The sequence below is a fragment of the Mandrillus leucophaeus genome, unplaced genomic scaffold (assembly GCF_000951045.1).
Source record: "Mandrillus leucophaeus isolate KB7577 unplaced genomic scaffold, Mleu.le_1.0 Scaffold35, whole genome shotgun sequence".
NCBI classification, from domain to species: Eukaryota; Metazoa; Chordata; class Mammalia; order Primates; family Cercopithecidae; genus Mandrillus; species Mandrillus leucophaeus.
In genome coordinates this window covers 1,346,761-1,359,436 of record NW_012103698.1, presented here as the reverse complement: position 1 = coordinate 1,359,436, position 12,676 = coordinate 1,346,761, and the positions used below count along the sequence as shown (strand labels likewise).

At 40.3% G+C, this 12,676-nt stretch overlaps 1 protein-coding gene across 1 annotated transcript in view; it reads left to right on the top strand.

Moving 5' to 3' along the window:
- The window catches only part of GANC (glucosidase, alpha; neutral C), a 111,487-nt gene that overhangs the window by 65,322 nt on the left and 33,489 nt on the right, over window positions 1-12,676 (top strand). Inside the window, 5 exon segments of the mRNA XM_011989254.1 lie at window positions 3,717-3,952; window positions 8,199-8,325; window positions 9,268-9,347; window positions 11,212-11,355; window positions 12,469-12,565. Of these exon segments, the coding sequence (XP_011844644.1) occupies window positions 3,717-3,952; window positions 8,199-8,325; window positions 9,268-9,347; window positions 11,212-11,355; window positions 12,469-12,565 (684 nt within the window).

The following is a 12,676-nucleotide window of genomic DNA, read 5'->3' as shown; positions in this document are numbered from 1 at the left end:
AAAAAAAATAATTTGAAGGCCTTTCTTTTATTGTCTTCTACCTTCTTGCTCCAAAACCATTCTTAATTCTATTCCTTTGTTCCTCTGTGTGTAATCTATCTTTTCTCTCTGAAATACCTTCTCTTTATCATTAACATTCCAAATTTCCAGTATTCTGAAATTTTATAATAAAATCCCTTGATGGAGATCTTTTGTTTGTTTGTTTGAGTCAGGATTTTGCTCTATGCCCAGGTTGGAGTGCAGTGGTGTCATCATGGTTCACTGCAGCATCAAACTCCTGGGCTCAAGTGATCATCACACCTCAGAATCCTGAGTAGATGGGACTTACAGGCATGTGCCACCATGCCCAACTAATTTTTTCATTTTTTGTATAGGCAGGGTTTCCCTAGGTTACCCAGGCTAGTCTTAAAACCCTAGGCTCAAGGGATCCGCCCACCTTGGCCTCCCAAAGTGCTCTGCAGGGATTACAGGTGTGAGCCACTGTGACTGGCCCTAGGTCTTTTAAAATAATCATTGTTCTGGATGTTAGATGTGGACCCCTCCAATCCTGAGAATTGTGTCCTTCAGTTCTGAGAAACTGTTTTGTATTATTCCTTAGATTAATTTTTCCCTTCCTTCTTTCTACTCTACGGATTTTATAATCTCCTTTTCCTTTTTTTGCCTAGTTTTTGAGCAATTTTCTCAATTTTATCTTCTAGGCCTTCCATTTATGCTATCATGTTTCTGCTTTCTAGGAGCTCTTTCTTATCCTCTAATGGTTCCTTGGTTTTTGTTTTCATGTTATGCAAAGCAATGGCAAAACATTTATTATCCTGAAATGTGTACATCCTATTTTTTTTCAAGTAGCAAATTTGTTGGTGATGTAATTTATTTAACCTGTTTCAGTTGGACAGACTCATGATCATTGCTGCTCTGTATAATTTCAAGTCTGATGAGCCTCTAAGTTTTTTGTTTTTTTGTTCTTAGGAGACATGGTCTCACTCTGTTGCCCAGGCTGGAGTGCAGTGGCGTGACCATGGCTCACTGCAGCCTCTAGCTCCTGGGCTCAAGCGATCCTTCCAGTTTAGCCTCCTAAGTAGCTGTGGCTGTGGGCATGTGCCACATGCCCAGCTAATTCTTTTTATTTATGTACTTTAATTTTTTTGTTGAGATGGGGTCTTGCTATGTTGCCCAGGTTAGTCTTGAACTCCTGGTCTCAATCAATCCTCTTGCCTCATCTTTCCAAAGCACTGAGATCTTCTAAGTATTTTTACCCCACTTCTAAAACTTGATGAGGAATTCAAAATAGCACACCGCATTAAATGACATTTATTGTTTTATAAATTGTATACAGGTTGAGTATTCCATGCTTGGGACTCTAGAGTGTTTCCGATTTGGGATTATTTTGAATTTTTGAATATTTTCATTAAACTTACTGGTTGAACATTCCAATCTGAAAATCCAAAACCCAAAATGCTCCAATGAGCATTTCCTTTGAGTGTCATGTTGGTGTTCAAAAAGTTTCAGATTTTAGAGGCCAGGTGTGGTGGCTCATGACTGTAATCCCAGCACTTTGGGGGGCCAAGGTGGGTGATCACCTAAGGTCAGGAGTTTGAGACCAGCCTGGTCAACATGGTGAAACCCCGTCTCTACTAAAAAGTACAAAAATTAGCTGGGCATGGTGGCACGCACCTGTAGTCCCAGCTACTCAGGAGGCTGAGGCAGGAGAATTGCTTGAACCCAGAGGCAGAGGTTGCAGTGAGCCAAGATCGCACCACTGCACTCTAGCCTGGGTGACAGAGCTAGACTCCATCTTAAAAAAAAAAAAAAAAAAAAAATTCAGATTTTAGAGTACTTCAGATTTTGGATTTTTGAATTAGGAATACTCAACCTACACTTGTTTTTGTTTTTGTTTTTGTTTTTGTTTTTGTTTTGAGGTGGAGTCTCGCTCTGTCACCCAGGCTGGAGTGCAGTGGTGCAATCTCGGCTCACTGCAACCTCTGCCTCCTGGGTTCAAACGATTCTCCTGCCTCAGCCTCCCGAGTAGCTGGGACTACAGGTGCCCGCCACCACACCTGGATAATTTTTGTATTTTTAGTAGAGACAGGATTTCACCATGTTGGCCAGGCTGGTCTAGAACTCCTGACTTCAAGTGATCCGCTCGCCTGGGGCTCCCAAAGTGCTGGGATTACAGGCTTGAGCCACCGCGCCCGGCTCAACCTACACTTGTTTTATGCTATCCTAGTCTTGTTTAAGGGTACAATACTTTTTTTCGTCTCTCTAGAGATACTGATAATGTTTTGATATTTACTTTGATTCCTTGCATTGTCCCTGTTTTCTTGGAGATCCTTTTATTCTGTTTCCTTATTTGAGTCACTTTCTCTGATTTTGGAGACTTTGCTCAAATGTGAGTTTTGAGACGGAGTCTCACTCTATTGCCCAGGCTGGAGTGCAGTGGTGCAATCTCGGCTCACTGCAACCTCTGCCTCCTGGGTTCAAACAATTCTCCTGCCTCAGCCTCCCGAGTAGCTGGGACTACAGGTGCCCGCCACCACACCTGGATAATTTTTGTATTTTTAGTAGAGACAGAATTTCACCATGTTGGCCAGGCTGGTCTAGAACTCCTGACTTCAAGTGATCCACTCGCCCCAGCCTCCCAAAGTGCTGGGATTACAGACATGAGCCCCTACACCCACCTCCATTCATATTTCATGGTGAGGCTCTGTGTGCCTAGATGAGGCTTCCACTCTAGTTTTGAGAGTGGGTGTGTCTACTGGTGTTTGGGACCAGGGTGAGCTCTTCCATCAGTAGCCTCCTCAATAGCACTCTGGGGAGAGCTTCCCTGGCTTTGCCCAACAGTTACCACCCCACTCCTGCCTGCCACCTGCCAAATTTTTGTTGAAATTACTCCACTCCCATTCTCTTTGTTTTTGTGGCTTTCTTTCTTTTTTCTTTTCTTTACTCAGATTTTAGTGTGACTTTAGGAGGGGAAGGAGATACATGCAAGTGGTTGACCAGAAGTCCTTCACATTATCAGTGAACATTTTGATAATAATTTACTGAAATTTCTTCCCAACTTCAGTCTCTTTATCTTCAAGTGAGTCCGAATGCTGCACCCTGACTTAATTTTTCTTAAATATAGATCTGCTGAGATTACATCTTGCCAGACTTTTGATGGCTTCTCATAAGACAAGATTCAGAATTCCTAACCTCAATTACAAAGCCCTTCACAATCTGACCCTATTCAGTTTCATCTTCTACTGGTCTTTCTCACACTGTGACACCCTGGAGTATTTGTTCTTCTGTAAACCTGTCATGTACTTCTCTGCCTCTGTGTTTTTTCTATTCCCTGTGCCCCGAATGCTCTATCTATTCTTCCTATCTGGTCTATTCCTACTTAGTCTGCAAGGTCCAAACCAGGTTTTATCTCCTCTGTGAAGCCTTTCAAGACCCTATACTTCACCGCAGGCAGAATGTATTAACCTCTCTGTGTTCTGGTAGCGCTAGACTGATACGTTAACCTGGTAGTTATACCTCAGGGCAGAGCACTTTATTTACATTCCTGCCTCATTAGCCAGGTTGTCACTTCCTTAAAGGCAAGGACTATGCTGTCTTCTCCTTGATATTCTAAGCGTGAGCTCAGTGCTGAATACTCTGTAGACATTCAGGAAATGTTTATCAAATGAATAATGCTCATTGTGGTGGCGGTTGACTCAGTTGTCATCTCCCTCTTTTAGGCACACAAGCCATGCCCCCTCTTTTCTCTTTGGGATACCACCAGTGCCGCTGGAACTATGAAGATGAGCAGGACGTAAAAGCAGTGGATGCAGGGTTTGATGAGCATGACATTCCTTATGATGCCATGTGGCTGGACATAGAGCACACTGAGGGCAAGAGGTACTTCACCTGGGACAAAAAAAGATTCCCAAACCCCAAGAGGATGCAAGAGCTGCTCAGGAGCAAAAAGCGTAAGGTAAAATAAGCCAACATTTCTGAACCTTTTAATTACAGAGTTTTAAAAAATGTTTTAAACTTGCCTTGGCACGTCAATGGTAGAGAAACATCTGATAAAAAATGGCTGTGAAAATAGTAGATTCAAATATAATTGTCACTGTGATAAGAGAGAAAATGAATGGTGAAAAGGCGATGACCCCATCCATTCCTGGCTTAGTTATCTAGGTCCCCATAATGAAGAAAGGGTCTGGCATTTTCAGTTCCATTTGTTGTGGCCACCCTGCAGTAATATGATCTCCCCACTCAAAATTTGGTTTCCGTGTCTCAGTTGGTGACACCACCCAGGCACCAAGGGTAATTAAAAAGTTTATTACTCATATAATGAGAATTTCTGGGGAGAGCAGGGGTGGCTCCCGAGCCGGTTTGAAAATGGCTTGAGAGAACTGAGAAAGCAGATTGACTCAGTTTTTATGGTGGTTAGCGGGTGGGGACAGGGCAAGGGCTCTTGCATGCAGGCTGAAGCTTAGATAGTTTGAACCCCCTGCTGGCACCAAAGGAGGGAGCACTAGAGCTTTATTTGTTGGCTTGTCCAGATACGGGCAGAAGGGTAAGCGGGGAGTAGCAGGGCTTGAAAAACCCTTAACAGTCAAATATCAAATATAATATCAAATTCTTTAATACACTGTTTTTCATGCATGCTTCCTTGGTGGACTCCAGCTGTCAATCTGGCCAAAAAAAGACTAGAAATAGAAAATGGGGAGGGAGAGAAGCCACTGGAACATGTATCATGCTGTTTTCCAGTTCCAGGAGTGGTGGTGGTGGTAATAGCGATAATGAAAAGATGGAAGGAGAGAAAAAAATGAAGAGAGAAGTGGGGTGAAACCCTATGTGTATCATGTAAATGAATAAAGTCCCTCTCCTTGAAAGTAAGGTTGACTTTTCAACCCATTCCTTTGACCTCCCCACCAGGCTTTTCACAGATGGCCAGAACCAATCCATTTAACTCCTAATTCCCTAATTAATAAATAAGCTACCATATATCAAGCTATTATGGGCTAGGCAATATAGTAAAACACATTATTCCATCCAGTGATGACAAAACTAAAAGGTAGGTCTTGTTACCCCATATTTTAGATGAAGAAGCTAAGGCTTAGACTGGTTTCAAAATTTACGCAAAGGCACACGGTGAATAAATAGCAAGACAAGAATCTGAACCCTGGTCTGCCTGACTCCAGATCTTCTGTCCTTAATAAGTAGTTATTTACCGAGGAACCTTGAAGATGCTATACTAGTGCTGAAGAGTATACAGAGATGAGCTCCTTGTGGTCTTACAGGGAGTGAAGAAAAGGCAAGTATCCAGTCACAATACAGGGAAGTAACATAAGGGCCAAAGAAAGGTCAGGGTAGGGGACAGGCCAAGAAAGAGAAGATTGTATCCTCAAGACTTAAGCAGGGCTTTGTTTCAGAGGTGCATTTTATTTTATTTATTTATTTTTATTTAATTTTTTTTTCGGGATAGAGTCTCACTCTGTCACCCAGGCTGGAGTACCATATTGCAATCTTGGCTTACTGCGTCCTCTACCTCCTGGATTCATGTAATTCTCCTGCCTCAGCTTTCTGAGTGGCTAGAATTACAGGCATGTGCCACTATGGCCAGCTAATTTTTGTATTTTTAGTAGAGACGGGGTTTCACCATGTTGGCCAGGCTGGTCTTGAACTCCTGACCTCAGGTGATCTGCCTGCCTGGGGCTCCCAAAGTGCTGGGGTTACAGGCGTGAGCCACCATGTCTGGCCTAGAAGTGCATTTTAGATGAGCCCTGAAGGATGTCCCTAACTAATGGGTAAGCAGGGAGAAGGAAGAGGGCGGTGCAGCCAGAGGAAGGAGCATTAAGGGTGTTCGGAAAGTAGTGCACAGGCAAGGCTGACAGCAAGGCATGTGAGGGTTCTAATAGTGGAGGATCTGACCAGAAAGGTTGGGACGTTTTTGTAAACTGCTTTGTATGCATTACAAGTTTTTGAATAAGGGGTTAATATCCAGAATATATAACAAACTCCTACAACTCAGCAACAGAAAAACAGTTAAAAAGTGGGCAAGGAACTTGAATAGACATCTCTCCAAAGTAGATACACAAGTAGCCAACAAGCACAAGAAAAGATGCTCAACACCACTAATCATTAGGGAAATGCAAACCAAGACCATAGTGAAATCCCATTTTACATAATTAAGATGACTACTATTTAAAAAAAAAAAAAAAACAAGTGTTGGCAAGGATGTAGAGAAATTGGAATCCTTGTGCACCGTTGGTAGGAATGCAAAATGGTACAGCTGTTATGATATGATCGTGCCTCAAAAATTTTAAAATGGAATTACTGTATGATCCAACAATTCCACTTATGAGTATATACCCAAAGGAATTGGAAGCAGGAACCTGAACAGATATTTATACACCCATGTTTATCGCAGCATTAGTCACAGTAGTCAAAAGGTCAAAGCAACCTGAGCTGCTTGGGTTGCAGCTCCCTTGACAGATGAATATGTAAACAAAATGTGGTATATACATACAACAGAATATTATTCAGCCTTTAAAAGGAAGGAAATTCTAATAGATACTAAAGCATGGATGAACCTTGAGGATAAATGCTAAGTGAAATAAGCCAGTTACAAAAAGACAAATACCACGTGATTCCACTAATTTGAAGTAATTGGAGTAGTCAGATTCATAGAGACAGAAAGTATTATAGAATGGTAGTTGCTGGAGCTGGGAGGAGGGAATGAGAAATCATTATTTAATGGGTATAAAGGTTTAGTTTTGCAACATGAGAGAGTTCTGGAGATTGACTACACAACGTTGTGAATGTGCATACTTAACAGTACTAAACTGCACACTTAAAAAAGGTTAAGGTGGTAAATTTTATGTTACGTGTATTTTACCACAATTTAAAAATTTAGGCTGGGTGCAGTGGCTCACACCTGTAATCCCAGCACTTTGGGAGGCTGAGGTGGGCGGATCATCTGAGGTCAGGAGTTCGAGATCAGCCTGGCCAATATGATGAAACCCTATCTCTACTAAAAATACAAAAATTAGCCCAGTATGGTGGCGGGCACCTGTAATCCTAGCTACTTGGGAGGCTGAGGCAGGAGAATCGCTTGAACCCAGGAGGTGGAGGTTGCAGTGAGCCGAGATCGTGCCACTGCACTCCAGCCTAAGTGACAGAGCAAGACTGTCTCAAAAAACAAACAAACAAACAAAATTTAAGAAAAAGTTTGAGCAATGAAGAATTAAACTTTAATATTCAGGACTGATTAGAATAGAGATGAGGAAGGAGGATTAGATGGTGTTCTGGCCAAATAAAGTGTTATTGAGGCCCTAGACTGGTAGAAGTGATGGTATTACAAAGTCACGGAGAGATGCTAGAGACGTGACACTGTGGCTTACAACTTTTCTCAAATCTCCTTCCTAATATGCCTGCACCAGTGGGCTTGGGGACTTCATTTGTTTTTAACATGTTATTCTCTTAGTTTCTTTAATGTTTGCTCATATCAATGTTATCTGAGCACCTAAATGTCTAGGGAGCACGTACCCTGCCTACTTAGTTCTCTATGTATAGTATGCAGCACCCATCATCATGGACAGATAGACACTTAATGCTATTTAAAGAACATCTATTGGTTAGGCAGCAATAATTATAAAAGAGCATTGGCCTATTTTGCTTTTGTTTTTGTTTTTGTTTTTTTTCTTTTTTAGAGATAGGGTCTTGTTCTGTCACTCAAGCTGGATTGCAGTGTCATCATCATGGCTCACTGTAGCTGCAACCTCCCCAGCTCAAACAATCCTCTTGCCTCAGCCTCCTGAGTAGCTGGGACCACAAGTGGACACCACCATGCCCAGCTAATTTTTAAATTTTTTTGTGGAGACAGGGTACCACTATGTTGCCCAGGCTGGTCTTAAACTCCTGGCCTTAAGCAATCCTCCCACCTTGACCTCCCAAAGTGTTGGGATTGCAGGTGTGAGCCGCTGCACCTGGCCAGCATTGACCCAGTTTTGCTATCAGTTGAAATTCTCATAAGCACATGAAAGGTTATAGGGTTTTACTGGTGTCTGAAATACTTACTTTGTTTTGTTTTTGGTTTTGTGTCTGAAATATTTCAATACTAGTTGTAGTTGTTTGTAAAAACTTAGCCCTCAAACTATGGTGAAAACATATACATGAACATTTGTCTTACATAAAACTGATGAGACCTCCAAACCTTCATGTCCTGACAGCTTGTGGTCATCAGTGATCCCCACATCAAGATTGATCCTGACTACTCAGTATATGTGAAGGCCAAAGATCAGGGCTTCTTTGTGAAGAATCAGGAAGGGGAAGACTTTGAAGGGGTGTGCTGGCCAGGTTTGAAATCACTTTATACACTTATTATTTCCACTTGTTCTGTCCCAATTAATAAAGGCTGCATGGTGCTCATTGTGCTCCCTTGTAGATGTCTTTTGCTCCTCTAGCTACATTTTAAGCATATAATTTAAGGAAGAGATAGTATTGCCTTCTTTTATATCTTTCATAACACTTGGTACTGTATGCTTTGTATGTATTTATCAATCAATAATTGAATGAATGAAAAATAAGCAAACCTCAGTGGCATTCTGTTTCTCTAAGCAAACAGTGGTAAAAAGTTGGGGAATAAGAAAAGCGGAGGAGGAGAAAGAAAAAAGGGGGTTCTGCAAGCTCTCTCCTTGTAATTGCTCTTCACCCTTTTAGCCCATAGTTTTGGCTTCCCAGGCTTTCATGAGTGACCTCAGCCACCCTGGTGACTATGATTGTTCATTTCAAAAGTTGTTAAAAGTTATTAATTTAAAGCCTTGGTAGAAACTCCCCAAGGACAAAAGGAAAATCACTACATTGTTTAGAAATAGAGATAAAGAGTCAGCACCATCTCTTATAAATCCATGCACTGTAGAGAAACCCTGTACCTTTCTTTTTTTCCCTTTACATCCCTTGAACACAATTCTCTGTTCTCTTTAAGAACCAAGAGATCACTGCAGGATATTTACCATCCTTACTTGGGCTGTCTTAGGCCATCAGTAAGGGACAGGCTCCATCATGATGCTTGTGCATTGGCATTCCCCTGGGCCTCTGGTATTGAAAGATCTAGTGATTATCACTGGAGCCCAGCATTGCCTTCATTCACTTCTCAACAGACCATGCCTGTGTCAGCCAACTTTCATGTTTATGTAAGGTGCCCATTTCCCAGCTCTCACATCTGATATCTTCTTTACAATGCATCTTACTGTGAGGACCACTGTTCTTGACACGCTCCCTACTGTTCTGCCTCCACAGGTCTCTCCTCTTACCTGGATTTCACCAATCCCAAGGTCAGAGAGTGGTATTCAAGTCTTTTTGCTTTCCCTGTTTATCAGGTTGGTTTTTATTCCTTTGTTCTTTTCGAGTTACCTGAAAGAGTGAAAGAAGCAGAAAAAGTGATTGAATAAAACTATTCTTTTTCATTGAGTAGCTTTTCATATATAATGCTTTTATTAAAAGGCAAGTATGGCCACCACATTACAGACTCTGGGGGTGCTGGGAGAGGTGCCATATGCATAACCAAATGCACAAAAGCTGTGATTTTGACCTCTATTATAATAGACTCTATGATATATCAAAGTACTTTATAGCAGAGGTTTATTATATTTTCAAATTGCTATATATATTTTTTATATAAAATTGTATTCCATAACTGTTATTTAAATACGATGATACATGTGAAAATATCTTACAACATATTTGTCATTAAAAGTGAAGTGTGATTTTTAAATAATCTGATAAGAACCACAGAGAAAACTGGAGAGGCCACATCTGGAGAACTGTTTTCAACCAATTATGATGATATTAATGATGGCAGTGATGATGATGATACCTAATGCAAATTGAGTACTTGCTGTGTGCCAAGCACTGTGCTAAGGACTTTATGTGCATCATATCATTTGTCTTCATAATAACCCTCTGAAGTTGGAACTATAACTAAATTTAACCCCATAGATGAGGAAACTGAGACATAGAGAAGCTTAAAAACTTGCCAAGGTCACGCATCTAGTAAGTGGTGGAACCAAAATTTGAACTCAGGTCTGTTTGTCCCCTAAGCCCAGCTTTTAACCACTGAACTCTAGTTTCTGGCGTCAAGTATTAGGGCACTAGTAAACAACTTAGTACAGGGATAGACAAGCCTTGGGCCAAATCTGGCCATGCCTATTCATTTCCCTATTATTTGTGGCTGCTTTCGTACTACAATGCAGAGTTGAATAATTGAAAAAGAGACCTCATGGCCTGCAAAATTGAAAATATTTACTATCTGTACCTTTACCAAAAATGTTTGCCAATCCCTGCCTTAGATGGTTCTAAAGGAAAGATATGGTAGTTAAATATTTGGAAATCATTTACCCTTATTCATAGAAGTACACGTTTAGAAATAAAGATTAAAAAACAAACAAACAAAAAAATCAAGTAAGCCACCTCCAGGCATTTGAAAGACTTCCATGTGGGCGAGGTGACAGATGTATTCTGTGGGGTCTCAGAAGGTAAGCTAGGTAGGCTCTGCAAGGGGAATGTTATGTACAAAGAGCAGGATTTTTGAAAAATAATGGAATGAGCTGCCTGAGGGACTCCCTGTCTTTTTAGCTATTCAGTCAAATGCCAAAAGATAAGGGATTCTAGAAAAGACCAGGGATTCTGCAATACCATGTTAACTAGATGACTCAACTGTCCCTAAATTGAACAGTTCTGTGTAGAATACAAACTATAGATCATGTTAACAAACAAGTATATTGGCTGTCAAGTCTTTCAGAGTATTAGAGAGAAGGTAGAATCTTGTCATGTTCAGCTGTAGCTGCCCTTAGTTAAGAGTTATAGCATCCGATGAATGAGAAAGAGCCCAATTGTGAACATTCACAACCTTTCCCATAGGAGTCCTGCATGGAGGTCTTGGAATGAATTTGCCAGGCAATATATATTTCACAGACAACACAGGGCAGCACTCTTTTATTCATCAGCAAATATTTATTGAGATCTGTCTACGGGCCAGGTATTATTCTAGATGTTTGGGATTTATTAATGAACAAAACAGACAAAATGTCATGCCCTGTGGAACTTAAACTCTAGCAGTGGAGCAGAGGACAGAGCATAGATAATAAACATAATTTTTAAAATGAGGTAAGAAAGAGGAATGATGAGAGCTATTATATAGACATCATCAATGTGGGAGTGTCATGACCAAGGTTTACTTCCTAGGGATCTACGGACATCCTCTTCCTTTGGAATGACATGAATGAGCCCTCTGTCTTTAGAGGGCCAGAGCAAACCATGCAGAAGAATGCCATTCATCATGGCAATTGGGAGCACAGAGAACTCCACAACATCTACGGTTTTTATCACGTAAGACATCCAAAAAGAAGTAAATTGGGCTCGTGTGACCTGCCTTTTGGCTGAAAATCATTTGCTTTGTAATATAATGGCTATCCTCTACTGTTCATTTCTCTTTGTGTGTCTTTTCTGACAGTTGCAATGAGTGTTAGGTAGTAGCCAATACAAGACTTTTTATTATTTCTCCCTTTGCTTCTTTTCTTTTCATGATGAACTTTTAAATATTATGAAATTAATTATAACATAAAACCTCTGCCTCGATAGGAGCCATTAATAAGTGGCACTCACTGGCTACCACCTCAAACTTTTATCGATGCGAGCAGTGTATAAATATGTGAATGAAGGTAATTAAAACAAGTGTTTTAAGATTTCACAAATATCTACATACAGCAAGTCTTATATTCACACTGGAGGAGCAATATTTAGAACACAGACACACAATTTCAATAAGTATACTTCAAAAATGTAGAGCCTTCCTTAAGTACTTAGCCTCCTCAATAAAGGTGGTAAAATTATCTTTCATTTGCCAACTACATCCAAAAGACATGGCAGACACTTGCCCTCATGTATACTCATGGTTCTTTGTTATTTTCAAATTGTGACTGTATTCCTGTGGCCCTCTCACCTATTGGTATTTTCCAATGGGAGCTTTTGGCTAAATATAAGCCTAGTTTTCAGATAGTATGTGTTTGCCTCTGTAATAGCCTGTTGCAGTAACTGTAGACTGCTTTAGTTAGTGAGCTTTCTTATATAGGTCAGGGCCAGTCATTTAACCTCTCTGAATCTGTTTTTCCTGCCAATGAAAACTGTCTCTCAGAGGTTGTTACATAGATTATATGAGAAAATTGTATTAAGTGCCTAGCAATAGTAAGCACCAAATAAATGCTAGATGATTGTTTATTATTATTTCATTGCTATTGTTAACCAAAGAAAATTTTCCATTCTTTTAATAGGGGAATTTAGAGTAGTTTCATTATACTATGAAACTTATTTGATGGATTTATTTTAATATTTTCCATTTCATGCTCCTGCTTACTGTTTGCTTTTTGTATTTTAGATAGCTTATTGAGAATGTCTATACAAATCCAATCATCTCTTTGAAATTTTTCTTGTTTGGTGATATAGCAAATGGCCACTGCAGAAGGACTGATACAGCGATCTAAAGGGAAGGAGAGACCCTTTGTTCTTACACGTTCTTTCTTTGCTGGATCACAAAAGTATGGTAAGGAATGGCTCATATCAGACTTAAAAACACATTAGCAACTTTTTTTTAACCATTTATAGAATGTGATATTACTATGTTGATACCTTCCTTTTCTTTTTTTTTTTTTTT